Raw genomic sequence first — 14,247 nt, forward strand, 5'->3', positions numbered from 1 at the left:
ATGAGGTTTGAAAACAATAATATTGCGGATAAATATTTTTATTTCATGTTAATATTAATTAAACATCAATACATTTTCATATAAGTCCATATATACATTTATAGCGGAGCTTTTGGCGTTTCATGAGATCAACATTTGCCAGCATTTAAAAGAGCTTTCAGATTATCTTGGGATTCAGCATCCATCCAAAATTTGTCTTCATCGTCGTGCATACAGAATGCTCCAGACTCGTGGAATCCTCGTGGACACTGGGAGACTGAAACAGAAATTAGACATTAACTTCCAGGTTCTTAGAAACTAACAGCATCTTCCATAGAGAAGCATTCCATTCGTGCATTGGCATTGTGGAACATTTTTATCACTCTTCTTCTTTTCGCAGTAGGTGTTCGGGCATCTAGACTGGCATTCAATGTCGGTTTGGCAACCGTATTCTCCAGGCCACAGTTTCCTGAAAAAAAAACCATATAAATATTGCCTTCCTAAAGAGCATTACATCCTGCATTCTCCGTCAATACATTTTTCGTTTGGAAGACATGTTGAGTCGGCATCAAAATTTTGAATGTTGGCGACACATTTTCTTTTGGATGCCACGTTGAAGAACACTGTAATTTTTGAACTTTTGAAAATATACTCGTATAACTATTCTTACGTGGAGTTTCAGTCATATTGCCAATCGGTGCAAAAAGTGGGCGTCGTCGTGCTGTCGACAAAAGGAATTTGCATGGAGAACCATATTGATCACATCCGTTTCTTGCCAACGTCAAAACTGTCGGTGCCATTTGTTCACACGTTGCTCCATTCGACGCTGCCCCATTGACACATGAACAAACTTCTTGAACACATTGTGCGCACGTGCTTTGGAATCCATTACACTGGTTCGAATTCTGGCAACTTGTGCCAGGAACACTGAACGAGACAATAGGGCTTATTCCGCTCGAACAACACGTGCCCATAGTACAGCTCGCGCCTGACGGACAAACATTGTTGGGTGAGCATTGGCAAACTGCGTTGGATCTGGTTGGACACACTGGTTCCATTGAGAGAAGACAACAACCTCCTGTAAGTATATGCTCAGATTAATTTCTTTGAATTCATTTTAAGTACCTAGTGGAGTGCATCCATAACCTGGTGGGCATTCTGCTCCCCGATAGCATCTCATTGAAGCTCTTCCTCCATTTGGACACAAAGGAAGTGGCTCCAAGCAGCATCCGCGGCCTGCAAGAAACATGTTTGTTTAATTTTTTCAGTAAGAAAAAACAACCTTCGCAAATGTAACCTATCGGACAAGAGTTAGCCATTCCGCAAACAGACGACGCAATACTTCCGCTGGAGCACATTGGCATTGGACAGCAAACACCATTTTCGCATTGCTACAAAAAATTTGTTTGTTTGATTGTCGAGTCGTGCTTTGTAGTTATCAAATTTTGAACGTCAGTAGTAAAAAAAATTGAAAGCTGCGTAATAAACTAACTGAACCCAAAACTTACATTTCCTGGTGGGCACCCGATTCCCATTGCACACCTCTGAACCGACATTAGACCACTTGGGCATCTTGGAAGAGAACAACAACCGCTGTTCACACATTCAAAGCCAGTTCCACATTTCCCAGTGCACATTGAAATTGCAAATCCACCAGATGGACACGACGGAAGATCGCAGCAACCACCGTTCATACATGTCTGTCCTACTGGACAACAGTTCGTACATCCACCCGAACATCTTTGTGACGATGCAATATTGTTCGGGCAAGTTGGTAGTGGGCAGCATGCTCCGTTGTTACAGTCAACACCGATTCGACCACAATCCAAGGTTCTTGTGCAAATTCCGAGAGATGTTATACCATTGGAGCATTTTGGCAGTGGACAGCAAAGACCTTCCATACAAGCTTGCCCCATTGGACATCCGTTCACTTGAGAACATCGGCCACGGGCTGTTACTCCATTTGGACAGAACGGTATTGGACAGCACCCACCGTTTGAACACTCAAGGTTCAGGCCACATTCGGCTGCGACCAGGCAACGTTTTTGAGAAATCATGCCGTTCGAGCACACCGGGAGTTTAATTGGCTCTTGACAACATGTTGTTTTGGAGTAACAACTTCCAACTCCGCAAGATCCAGAAGAGCAGAATCCCACAGCGTTCTAAAATTTAATATTTGACTTTTGTACTTTCTTATTTAAATAAGAAATTGCCCACCTGTCCAACTGGGCAACGAATCGGGCAACAAGCTCCCTGGAAACAAGCATTGTTTGGCCCACATCCTTTGGAGCAAGAAGTTGTCGATGGTGTTCCGTCAGGACAAAGAAGTACAACATTGTAGACAATATCTGTGGATGGTTGTTGTTGTAGAGGACAACACATTTGAAGTTGTTGGTTGCATTGTGTTCCAGATGGGCAAGATCCACAAACTCCAAACGGTGGGGAGTAAGAGCCAGGGCAGAGAGCTGGAAAAAATCGTATGAAAAAGATGCCCAAGATTCAAAAAATTGTAACTGATGAAAAATACCGTGATCTCTTTTACAACTTTAGGCTAAGCAACGTAACCTCATGTTTTGATCAAATTACCATTTTTAATAAAAATAAATGGAAAACTTATTTTTTGGGCACGGTTACAGAAATTTATTTGAAATTGCAAGAAACCGTATCACATAATGTATACAACATACAGTCCCAGAAATCGATACAATTTTTTATATTTGCAGGACAGTGAAGTCCGCAAGGTCCGCAAAGTGTACAATGTGCACAGTCAATAGTGCTCGCAGCAATATTTTTATATTTACTTACTAATTTTAATCATTCCTGTTGGTTGCTCATTCACTGGAACTGGGCAGCATCCCAATCCTGGGGTACAAGCAGAGTCTGAAATGTTTACATTGTTTTTTAGAAGTTTTAGTTGTTAGCTTTTTTTTCTCACACTGCGGACACTGCTCGTTGCATGAACCAAGTGGTGGCACATTTGAACCGGGGCAGACTGTAAAATGATCAAGAAATAGGTATTTTTCCAATCTTTCAACTTACGGGGAGCTTGATGTTGAATCAAATTGTTCAAGTTTAGAGTATCCGTTTGTTGGCAACAAACTTTCTGTAATAAAATTTTAAAATTTGTTTTTTAATTCCTAATATACATCAAAACCTACGTTTTGACATTGGGAAGTTCCTGGGCAAGAGCTGGAAACTTGAGAACAGCTACAAACAGGCTGTTGGGTGGAACTATCACATGAGTTCTGGATGGCAAGTGGTACACAAACATTCAAATCAGAATTAAAAACTGTCGATTGGGAGCATTGCATACGTGTCCATTCTCCACATCCTTCAGTAGGCGAGGATGGGACGCACTGGAAGAAGTATGCGTTGCTTGCAGGATCTTGTTGAAGTGGGGACGAACGCCAATTACATTCCATACCCTGGTTAGCAACTGCGGTTGGGGCTGAATAAAGAAGACTTTTTGACTCTGTTCAATCAATTTTTGAAATACCTTGACAAGCAGAGACACATCCGGATGCCTGAACATTTTGTGCGCAAGCGACTTGTTGCCTAAAAAATATTTACTCTGAGTTCTGAAGAAGTTTACTTAAATATAAAACTGCGACAGTGGGGAAATTGTTAAAAACCACTCTTTTGGTGCCAAAATGAGAAATTCTTTATATTGTTTCAGAAAGTGGTAATCAGTTTTTGATACTTTTTTTAGAAATCGTCTATTAGAAAGTTATTTCTTTTGAATTTAATGGTTTCTTTATGTTTCATATACATACTGATATTCAATCATTGTATGCACCTTTTAACTGTCAATAGATAATTTTTTCAAATTATGTAAACAGTTTCACTGTGATATTTGGTAATTTGTACACCACATTTTCACAATTTCACCACTCAGTTTTTTTTTCACAATTTCACCACCACTGGCCCTACTCCACTTTTGAAAAAAGAATATTAAGTTTGGGGGAATCGCTGAAACTCTAAAAAATTCAGATTTTTTCTCTACGTAAAATTATCTACAAAATGTTTCCTACTCCTTCTTCAAAACTCACCTTCTGAATGTCTTCTTCTCGATACATCGTTGTTTCGGCTCGTCAAACTCGTGTTCCTTGGGACAGTCTCGTAGGTTCCAGACACCCAGGTATTTCTTGCTCAGCGCGTATCCTTTTACTTCATCCTCATTGAGTGGCGCACACTCGTAAAATTGTGTCGAGTTATCCGCAGGTCTTAGATGTTCAACTGTCATGCACACCTTTCCAGCGGACGGAGAGTTTTCGATCCCTAAAATTTAAATATTTGAGTGCCCGATTCGAAGTTAAGTTTATAAGTTTTTTAGTTTATAGTGATGTTTCACTTGTCACTGTCCTTTTACTCATTTTTCTGTCTTAGGGTTTGGTTCTTTGAACCTCTAGATGCCACTAAGCGAATCCGACCTTGAGTATGTTCTTGAATGCCTTGGGATTTAAAATCAGAAATGACATGATACCGATCTTGCAAGTGATAGCCACCACAGAAACGGTTTTTTGTGCGTACTACTACTATTTGTCGCCCTTGAACTAGATAAACTGGAACGCGGAAGTTTGATGGGATTCATCTTTAATTGAAAATCATGAATCAATTTTGCTCGTAATTGACCTGAATAACTTTATGATGAGAGGCTAGAAGGAGACTACAAAGACGAGAAAAAGTACTTGAAACGTTTTCGTTTGTTTTTTCTTTCCGTCCGCGCGGTGGAAATCAAGAAATTCGAACTCTTTTTTGTTTGTTGAGAAATCTGCTCTTTTTGAATGACAAATTTCGTGTCCAGATTCAACTTAAAGGAAAGAAATATGCTCCAATTAAGGTATTTAAGATTATCAAAATTTTATAGTTTAATATCTCATCTGTGTTTTAAATCATATAATAATAACAGAATGCTATTTGACTTCTTTTGACACAATGTGTCTAGATAAATATGATTTGATACAGTGATTTGATACTATTAATCAAAATATCACGAAAAAATTTACCTTGTGAAGGGTGTGGCAGTAACAAAATAGTTAAAAATGGTAACATAGAAATATATAACTCCATCTCATATATAAATTATGAATAAATTAGTATAAAATATATAATTTAAAATATGGAATGAATAGAGACAAACTGTCTGGATTTCTTGACTCGCTATGTTAGATTTCCGGAGACTGTATATCGCAGCACGTCCGTTTATATGAGGCGGCATCGGCTCGTCGAGCATTAGACCAGTTTCCGCAGAGACGCTCTGCCGACGCACATGGAAGACCCCCTCGCGATGCGGAAATATCATGGCAAAATATGAGGAGTTGGTGAAAATTAGACAATTTACAGGAGTATGAGTCATGTCGAATCTGCAAACAGTTTTACTTGATTCATTTATGAATGACGACATTAACCCGATTTGAGTGCAAAGGGAGGTTCTGGTAATAAGGAATGAGCCATTGAGGTTCTGCAAATCCAAAAATTTATGAACTTTTTTAGAATAAAGATATGTTTTAAGGCTTGTTCAACACAGGTTAAAAACTTACTATTTCCGAAATTCACACTGTAAAGCGGTCATACTTGTTTTTTAATAAAACAACTTTTTAGGAATATGGCTACTACATGTGTTTTTTTTACATTTTTAGTATGTCATTACTTTTAATTGAAAAGTTACAAAAGTTGCTCAGACACTGAGTTCAAAATCAGTTTCGGCATACTTAATAATCGCAATTTTTCAGTATGGCCAAAAAATATGTGATTTTCCAAATTCGGCACTACATATATTATTTATTTTGCAGATTAACTTTCAACTTTTCAATACTTTCTTTAATTCCTTTTTTCCTTGGCACATTCATTTCATTTCCACTTTGTTTCAATTTCATAGACGCACAACGCACAAAAAACAATTGTACCCAAATGAAAGAATAGCACAATTCAGACCATCATGTTGCCGCCATAATCTTCTTTGCTATGACGGCCCTGGCGGAAAACACTGAAAGGGCACGTTTTTGATTTTCCGGATAGACACGATGCTGGAGCACATCTCTCAACCACTTGATCTATTGTGTTTGTCGGATTTTCAAGTGTTTTTTGATCATTTCATGCAGATAGTTTTACCCGAAAAAACTTTTTTCCCAGATGATATACCACGACATTTTTGTAATTTTCACTGTTCTAATTCCCATAGTGAGATGAAGGTTTTTTGTAGACTTTTTCCTCTTGATGCTGATTGGAACAAGCAGATTACGTCACTTATTAAATGTTTAATACCGTTCCAAATACGACATTTACGGCGACTTGCTAATTTCGATTTATTTGGGAATTAATACAATTATAGCTGACAGGTGTTTTGATAATGTTTGAAATGTCGACGAAAAACCCAAATTTCCTTATTTACGCTTCTTTTTTTTTCATTTATCCCTACCACCTTGGTGGCATTTTTTAATGACTTCCTCGAGGAAGTGAAACAGAAAAAAACCGAACAGATAGGGTTTTTTCTCATTTCTCTCTTTCCCAGCGCATGTAAAAAACAGAAGAAAGCGGTCCTCCGGGGCTTGGGTTGAAGCGAGAAAAGATGATGAAGATAATGAGTCGCAGACAAGGTTTGAGGTGACGCCGGTTTTTTCAAGGGCAGCTATCGGTGTGGGTGATGGCAAGTGTAGACCTAATGAAGGAGCGGCTGAGATACTAAGGCTGATGATGAGGGTTCAGAACGAACCTCGAAAGGAAGAACAACTGTGGAAGCTGATGAGGAGAAAGTGTCCGCAATATGTACGTGGTGTTCCTCAATATATCTTTCTTATCGGCGATAAGCTGCGATTTGTTGCGTCATTGACATAGTCGGCCAATTAAAAAAACTGAAGACCGTTTTTATTCTGTTACATCTACGGATGGCTGAAGTTTTACTGATCGAAGATCAAGCTTTAACTAGAGTCTATAATTCTATGTATCATTGCAACTTTGGAAACTTCTAACTTTGGTCATTTAGATGTCAATCTCAGAGCAAGACGGCGCCGTTTTTTTTTTCCCTTTTTCCTTTTTCCAGGGTCAGCGCCAAGGTCGCAAAACGCTTGCCGGAAAAGCATATCTCTCTAATTGATAAAATCGCTTACCTTGAAAACAAGAAACAAGGAAATAGGAAGTTGTTGTGTCGTAGAAATAGTAGAAGGTAATTTCACGGAGCTTCCTTTACTAGCGGGGACTGAAACGGTAGTTCCTATCGTGTCATTTCTACACATCAAAAAAAAAACAAGAATGCATTAAAGTGCTTCAAGATAACATCACATATGTGCCGCGATGGACGATATTAATTCTATTTGAAATTCTTATTGAAATTGAGTAGTGTAAAGACTTAAACTTAGAAAGGAAGAAAATTATTAAATGCAAATTTGATAATTGTGTTTTGTTACCCACCAGCTTATCACCGCCATAAGATATCCTAAAATCATAAGTTGATCTGCAAAAAAATTATAATTTGATTTTTATGATATTCAAAAAGACACCAAAGAATTGCCCCAAAATTTTTAGATTATGCATTTCAGTCTTTTTTTTGATAAAAAAATCAAACTTTTTACATCTCCGAATATATTCAAGTACTTGTGCATTACACTCTTTTCTTTTTTGGAAAATAAATATTCTTCAAAGCTGAATTTCATAATAAGGCTATTTAAAATTTGCTCAAAATTTTGAACCACCATTAAAAAAATTTGATCAAAAGTTGAAAATTCTCGTTATGAAGATTGATCTTGTGGTGTCATTTTGAGTTTCAAAAAGCTAAAAAAGTTTATCTTGAATACCAAATAAAACGTTTCTAATTTTTTTTACAGTAAAAATGGGAAAACTATGTGACATAATTCTGAAAGTCGACTAATATATTTATATGTACTGAAATAACTTAGAATCAATAAAACTGAACTAAGAGCAATTTGTTTTTTCTTTAATCAAATGTTGATTGGTATATAAAATTCCAGAAAAAACAAGTTCTGTTATCTTTCAGCGGTCATGGGGGTCAGTGTACAAAACAAAATTGGTCGTTTTTTGTTGTTGTTCAACTGAAAGCCCAACTTGATGACCAGGTAAACAAAAGTGTGGAAGACCCCTTTTAGTCGTTTCCCGGTCAAAAATAAACTTTTTTGTTGTCTATCGACTGTATTGTACGTCTTATGTGGCAATGCCACATCAGCTTCATTATTCTTATGTGGTCGTAGGATTGGGTTGGGTTGTGTGGCGGTTGACGGGTAATTATGGCGTCGAGAAAAGTCGACAAATATTCTACAAGAATGAAACAAAGACGATGCGCCTTGTCTTGAAAACAAGGAAACATTGATTATTACATCGTGCATATTTGAGGTGTATGAATGAATCATAAAAATGGTTGTAATGAATATTGCTTTGTGTAACAAATTTTCAGGTCAATTTAGGCACGTCTTCCAGGTTTGCGCAGAAAGGAACATTTTCACGAAATAGTGTTACTGGTATTTCCCATGTTTTAAATGAAAGAAAACATAGTAGAAATGGATAAACTCGCAAGAAAACACTTTCTCTTCAGGACTTCCAGTTCACCTGTATTTTTTACTTTAAAAACTTTTAGGAACATTGATAATTAGCTTAATCAAAAATAAACTTCCTCAATCTATCAGCTTTAGTGTCAGATCCAATGATATAGCATAAGACAGAGAGTAGGGAACGATAGAGCTTGACCTTGGCATAGCTGCTTTTCTTATTCTGATAGTCTGCGTTTCACAAGCTGAAAGACTTTCATGCCGACCCACCTTGCGATAAACACCGCCTCCAGTAAGTATAAAAGACGCCTACGAATGGCATTTGGTAGGTGTTTCATTGCATCAATTTAAGGTAAGCGTTTCCTCTCCCTTCTTTTCTTACATACTGTAGAGATAGAGATAACTTTTCTTGAAAATATATCCCTTTTAGTCCATGACTTTTTTCTAAATGAGTGAATAGCTTTGATAAGATACGATATTTCTTTTCTGAGACTGACTTTTCGTTCCAGATGTCTGATATCAAACAACTCGAGCAAGAGGCTAGCTCCCTCCGCCGTACGGCTCTTGTCGGAGTTGCCGTCTCCTTCACTGCCACATTGGTGTGCGTCATTGCCGCCCCAATGCTCTACAACTACATGCAACACATGCAATCCGTTATGCAATCCGAAGTTGATTTCTGCCGTTCCCGATCTGGAAACATCTGGAGAGAGGTTACCCGCACTCAAGTTCTCGCCAAGGTTTCTGGAGGAGCTCTTCGTTCCCGCCGTCAAGCTGGATACGAGAGCGCCGGAGTTGAAGGATCTTCCGTTGGACACCAAGGAGGATGCTGCGGATGTGGAGTATCTGCTGCTGGACCACCAGGAGCCCCAGGACAAGACGGAGAAGATGGAGCTGATGGACAACCAGGAGCCCCAGGAAACGACGGACCAGACGGACCAGCCGCCACTCCAGCCCCAGCTCACGAGTTCTGCTTTGACTGCCCAGCCGGACCACCAGGACCAGCCGGACCAGCTGGACCAAAGGGACCAAACGGAAACTCAGGATCCGACGGACAGCCAGGAGCCCCAGGAAACAACGGAAACGCCGGAGGACCAGGAGCTCCAGGACAAGCCGGACAAGACGGACACCCAGGAAACGCCGGAGCTCCAGGAGCCCCAGGAAAGGTCAACGAGGTTCCAGGCCCAGCCGGAGCCCCAGGAGCCCCAGGACCAGACGGACCAGCTGGACCAGCCGGATCCCCAGGAGCCCCAGGAAACCCAGGATCCCAAGGACCACAAGGACCAGCCGGAGACAACGGAGGAGCTGGATCCCCAGGACAGCCAGGAGCCAACGGAGACAATGGAGCCGATGGAGAGACCGGAGCCCCAGGAGGTTGCGACCACTGCCCACCACCAAGAACCGCACCAGGATATTAAGCTCATTCACTCTGTATCTCCAATGCTTTTTTGCGTTGCCTGTCTTTCTAATTACCTCAAAAATAAACTTAAAGATATAGATAATTTATTTTTCAAACAAAATGAAAGAAATATAACAGAAATCAAAAATAAATAAATTTCCGACATTTACCAAAAATTTTGTTTTGGAATGGGATATAGGCAAGATTCGTATTTTTCAAATTGAATTATATTTAAAAGTTTTCTATTAGATGATGCAATAATTCAATTTGGAACCTAAAAATACTATGATATAAATCAGGAGATCTTATACTTGAATACTATCTAAATTGTAAAATTAATTGTAATTGATATACGTGAAGGAAAGTGAAAATTTTTCTTAAAAATGCGGAAGTTATTTGGAATTTTAATTCAATACGGTACGGTCGCCACGATTCTTTATCGGGGCGATGGCATTGATAAAACTGCCGAACAAATACATAGTTGTAGAGTTGTTCCAAATTTCGTGAAGAAAACAAACCGGGTGTTCGATTGATACACTAGGAAGTAAATTTTGCGCAAGCAAAATGGATTTGCAGATTTATTGATAACTAATCGCGTCGTGCAAGGTCATGCAAACATAAACATTTTGCAGACTAATATGCATCAACTGTGGCAGCAACTGGAATACGTTTTGCGAGTGAGCAGTGCGGAGGATGTGCGGAAGACACATCAAAAGCTAGTATAACAGGTGTTCACAAAATTATTAAAGTACTTGTGTTCACACTTCACTGCGATATTTTATCAGACTGAAATGAGTTGTTAGAATACATTGTCAGAAGTATAAAACATATTTTTGAATGATGTAAGTTATATAAAAACATCATTTATCTCAGAAATACAAATAGTTATAATATTTTCCCAACTGATTTTTCAACAAATTCGATATTTTTAGTGTTATTGTTTTTAGTCGCTCGAAGTTTAAACAAATGTTTTAAAAACTTATTTGCTACTTTTTTTTGTAGAAAATACGTTGCAATTCATACAACTGGGATATGATTGCTTCATTACACTTAACAGGTATTTACCGTCTGTTCAGAAACCGATTCATCCTGGCTGAAAATATATATCTTCCGCTTCATTCAACTTCCTTGGCGTGTGGGGGGCCAGTTTTTGCAGATTCTTACTGCTGTTTCAAATGGATTTTGAGAAGGTGTAGCGAAAGTTTCGAAGGATTCACGTTTCAAACCATATCTTCTTTCTTGTGTCTTCCTGAAAATAAGAAAACCAGTGAAAGGGATTACCGAAACTGTAAAGTTGCCTTGTGATCTGTGAGGCGATACAATCAATCATTTTCTCTAGTTAAGCTGTTCCTGTTTTCGTTTGACGAACGTTTCCCTCTTTTTTTTTCAAAAAGCATCCTAATCTTTTTCTGAACCTGATTGTCGATGATCCTTGGATAACTTCACGAAATAATTGAATACATACTTTTCCCTCAATTTTTTACGACGATGAATGATCTGCATCAATCATTTTCAATTTACTTCCTCTTGTATCCCTCACTAAAACCTACCAGCTTGCCTTAAGGGTGTAAAGAAGGCATTATTACATCACCGGGTCCAAAACGCATTTTTATCAAAAACTGTCGACCTTTTGGGACACTTTTTGATTGTCTTTATTCACTGACTTCTCACTGTTTCTCTGTATCCCTTGAAAAGCGACTCCGCCTCCTTATTGTCTGCGTCTTCAGAATTAGAGTCATATTTTCAAGCTAGCAACATGAAGGTGGCAAACACCGCCTACATTTTGTATAAAAGGTAGGTATGGGTGGCATTTTACAGGTGTCTCATCACATCCCAAACCAAGGTAAGTCGTTTTATACCTCTATCATAGCCCATTATTAGATTCGATTCCAAAATTAATTACCAAAATGCTTTGTCTCTTGCTTTGAGGTTTCTTGATAGTTTGAGAAATTATTAAAAACATTGTTTTCTTTCAAAATAAATATTACTTATCCCATTATCAAACTTTTACAGATGTCTGATATCAAACAACTTGAAAACGAGGCTAGCTCCCTCCGCCGCGTGGCTCTCGTCGGAGTTGCCGTCTCCTTCACTGCCACTTTGGTGTGTGTGATTGCAGCCCCAATGCTCTACAACTACATGCAACACATGCAATCCGTTATGCAATCCGAAGTTGATTTCTGCCGTTCCCGATCTGGAAACATCTGGAGAGAGGTTACCCGCACTCAAGTTCTCGCCAAGGTTTCTGGAGGAGCCCTTCGTTCCCGCCGTCAAGCTGGATACGAGAGCGCCGGAGTTGAAGGATCTTCCGTTGGACACCAAGGAGGATGCTGCGGATGTGGAGTATCTGCTGCTGGACCACCAGGAGCCCCAGGACAAGACGGAGAAGATGGAGCTGATGGACAACCAGGAGCCCCAGGAAACGACGGACCAGACGGACCAGCCGCCACTCCAGCCCCAGCTCACGAGTTCTGCTTTGACTGCCCAGCCGGACCACCAGGACCAGCCGGACCAGCTGGACCAAAGGGACCAAACGGAAACTCAGGATCCGACGGACAGCCAGGAGCCCCAGGAAACAACGGAAACGCCGGAGGACCAGGAGCCCCAGGACAAGCCGGACAAGACGGACACCCAGGAAACGCCGGAGCTCCAGGAGCCCCAGGAAAGGTCAACGAGGTTCCAGGCCCAGCCGGAGCCCCAGGAGCCCCAGGACCAGACGGACCAGCTGGACCAGCCGGATCCCCAGGAGCCCCAGGAAACCCAGGATCCCAAGGACCACAAGGACCAGCCGGAGACAACGGAGGAGCTGGATCCCCAGGACAGCCAGGAGCCAACGGAGACAATGGAGCCGATGGAGAGATCGGAGCCCCAGGAGGTTGCGACCACTGCCCACCACCAAGAACCGCACCAGGATATTAAGCTCATTCACTCTGTATCTCCAATGCTCATTTGCATTGCCTGTCTTTCTTTATATTTTGACAAATAAAGTATTGACGAATTCATTTCGTTCCATTGTGTTCACGATTAGTTATGAAAAAAAAAGATGTCGTGTAAAACAAGTAATGAAGTGGCTATGGTTAATCTCATCAAACAATCGTGGAAAACAAATTGAAGTGAATCCCTAATAGTTTAACGATTACTGAAGTCTAGTTCCGCCCTATTAAACAATATATGGTTTGAATCATTTCAAGGTTTACATGGACGAAACTATCCAATTTCTAAACAGGGAATTTTTTATTGTTTTTTACTTGCAATTTTTATATTATCTTTGGTATAGTTGAAGTTGATGATTCCAGAATAATCCTTATTTTTTCGTATTGTCACTAACGAAGGTATATTGATAGTCTTACGTAACATTGATTATGTTTACGAACGATTGGATGTAGGCAACAATTTTTCTAAGGTTTGTTCCTAGAAGTTTTCTGCGCTGTTCTCGTTTTGATCTTGTGATAAATTTGACAAAGGTAAAGAATAAAGTAGATTTCAAAAGTTACAAATTAGTTTATCGATCTCTACAACAATTAGATAATTAATATAGTATACATTTATAAATGATTGAAAAATATAACTAAAATCTTTAAATTTTTAATATTATTTTTTTTTCTATTAGATTTACTCTCTTCGAATACTGTTTTAAAATCAGCCATGCTACTGATGCCAATTCATTCGGTTTGTCGGCGTTTCTTGTATCGCGACAAGCAGGTAAAAACTAGCGAAACAAATTAGTGAGGCTTGAATTGGTTTTGTATGGGAGGTTGGAATGCGATGAAATTTGTGATGTCCTTCAAAGTTAGCGACGGGATCCGTTTGGTACTAATTTTTTCTCGATGATCGGTATTCGTTGTTAATTGTGAATTGTGAACAGCAATATTAAGATCAAAAAAACATCAAGTGTTCGTTTTTAATTGGCAAGTTTTTCAGGAGGTACGTAGCGAAAATGCAACAAGGGCAGGTATACTGAAACAATAAAAACTTGATTTTTGCATTTGGTTCCTTCTTGAAGAAAAATGATTAAGCACGGCATGATACTTCATAATGCGAAAATGATAAATGTAGTTTCAAAGAATGACATTGATACGCGCAAAGTGTAATAGGCACTGAAATGAAGTCATTATTCAGATTTGCATAGAAGTACTGTAGAACAAAAGCCATCAGTACACGTTTAAACTTTGTAGAAATGGGAAATTTATCAACTTCAATAATTTGGAAAATCAGAACCCCAAAAAGAAGTTTATGACATTTCCTGAGCCAACATTTTATGATAGATGTCTAAACTAAACTCTGAATTCTATCGTAATATGTTTCTTATCCACTGATACTAACTTTATTTCTTGCTGGTATGCTACTCCTTGAATTTCACTTTTTTAATCTGTTCGA

General features: G+C 39.2%; 3 protein-coding genes and 3 non-coding genes across 7 annotated transcripts; 4 read left to right on the forward strand and 2 right to left on the reverse strand.

Annotated features, from left to right (window-relative positions):
* Positions 1–24: 24 nt before the first annotated feature.
* chtb-3 (EB domain-containing protein) lies at positions 25–5,142 on the reverse strand (the record flags this gene model as incomplete). Of its 2 annotated transcripts, NM_001375049.2 has the most annotated exons (15): positions 25–256; positions 303–448; positions 494–602; positions 650–1,057; positions 1,105–1,215; positions 1,262–1,370; positions 1,488–2,141; positions 2,197–2,444; positions 2,785–2,859; positions 2,915–2,971; positions 3,019–3,082; positions 3,138–3,427; positions 3,476–3,534; positions 4,029–4,257; positions 4,986–5,142. In NM_001375049.2, 15 exons carry the CDS (start codon positions 5,047–5,049, stop codon positions 129–131), a joined length of 2,751 nt encoding a protein of 916 aa, NP_001361925.1. The 2 variants fall into 2 exon arrangements, with proteins under 2 accessions (NP_001361925.1, NP_001391204.1); NM_001404201.1 differs by lacking the exons at positions 2,785–2,859; positions 2,915–2,971; positions 3,019–3,082; ... (2 more) ...; positions 4,029–4,257; positions 4,986–5,142 and having other exon boundaries at positions 129–256; positions 2,197–2,361.
* A 1,387-nt stretch (positions 5,143–6,529) lies between these two features.
* Positions 6,530–6,666, forward strand: T10E10.11. The gene has a single exon (NR_071280.1). It is a non-coding gene; the product is annotated as an Unclassified non-coding RNA T10E10.11 (non-coding RNA).
* A 1,471-nt stretch (positions 6,667–8,137) lies between these two features.
* On the forward strand, positions 8,138–8,409 carry T10E10.10. Its single transcript, NR_071281.1, has one exon. It is a non-coding gene; the product is annotated as an Unclassified non-coding RNA T10E10.10 (non-coding RNA).
* A 574-nt stretch (positions 8,410–8,983) lies between these two features.
* On the forward strand, positions 8,984–9,889 carry col-167 (Nematode cuticle collagen N-terminal domain-containing protein; the record flags this gene model as incomplete). Its single annotated transcript, NM_076658.5, has 1 exon — positions 8,984–9,889. The coding sequence occupies one exon, from the start codon at positions 8,984–8,986 to the stop codon at positions 9,887–9,889; it is 906 nt and encodes a 301-aa protein (NP_509059.1).
* Positions 9,890–11,883: 1,994 nt separating this feature from the next.
* On the forward strand, positions 11,884–12,789 carry col-168 (Nematode cuticle collagen N-terminal domain-containing protein; the record flags this gene model as incomplete). Its single annotated transcript, NM_001381006.1, has 1 exon — positions 11,884–12,789. One exon carries the CDS (start codon positions 11,884–11,886, stop codon positions 12,787–12,789), a length of 906 nt encoding a protein of 301 aa, NP_001367410.1.
* Positions 12,790–12,961: 172 nt separating this feature from the next.
* T10E10.9 lies at positions 12,962–13,110 on the reverse strand. The gene has a single exon (NR_071282.1). It is a non-coding gene; the product is annotated as an Unclassified non-coding RNA T10E10.9 (non-coding RNA).
* Positions 13,111–14,247: the final 1,137 nt, after the last annotated feature.

The sequence above is a fragment of the Caenorhabditis elegans genome, chromosome X (assembly GCF_000002985.6).
Source record: "Caenorhabditis elegans chromosome X".
Classification (NCBI taxonomy): Eukaryota; Metazoa; Nematoda; class Chromadorea; order Rhabditida; family Rhabditidae; genus Caenorhabditis; species Caenorhabditis elegans.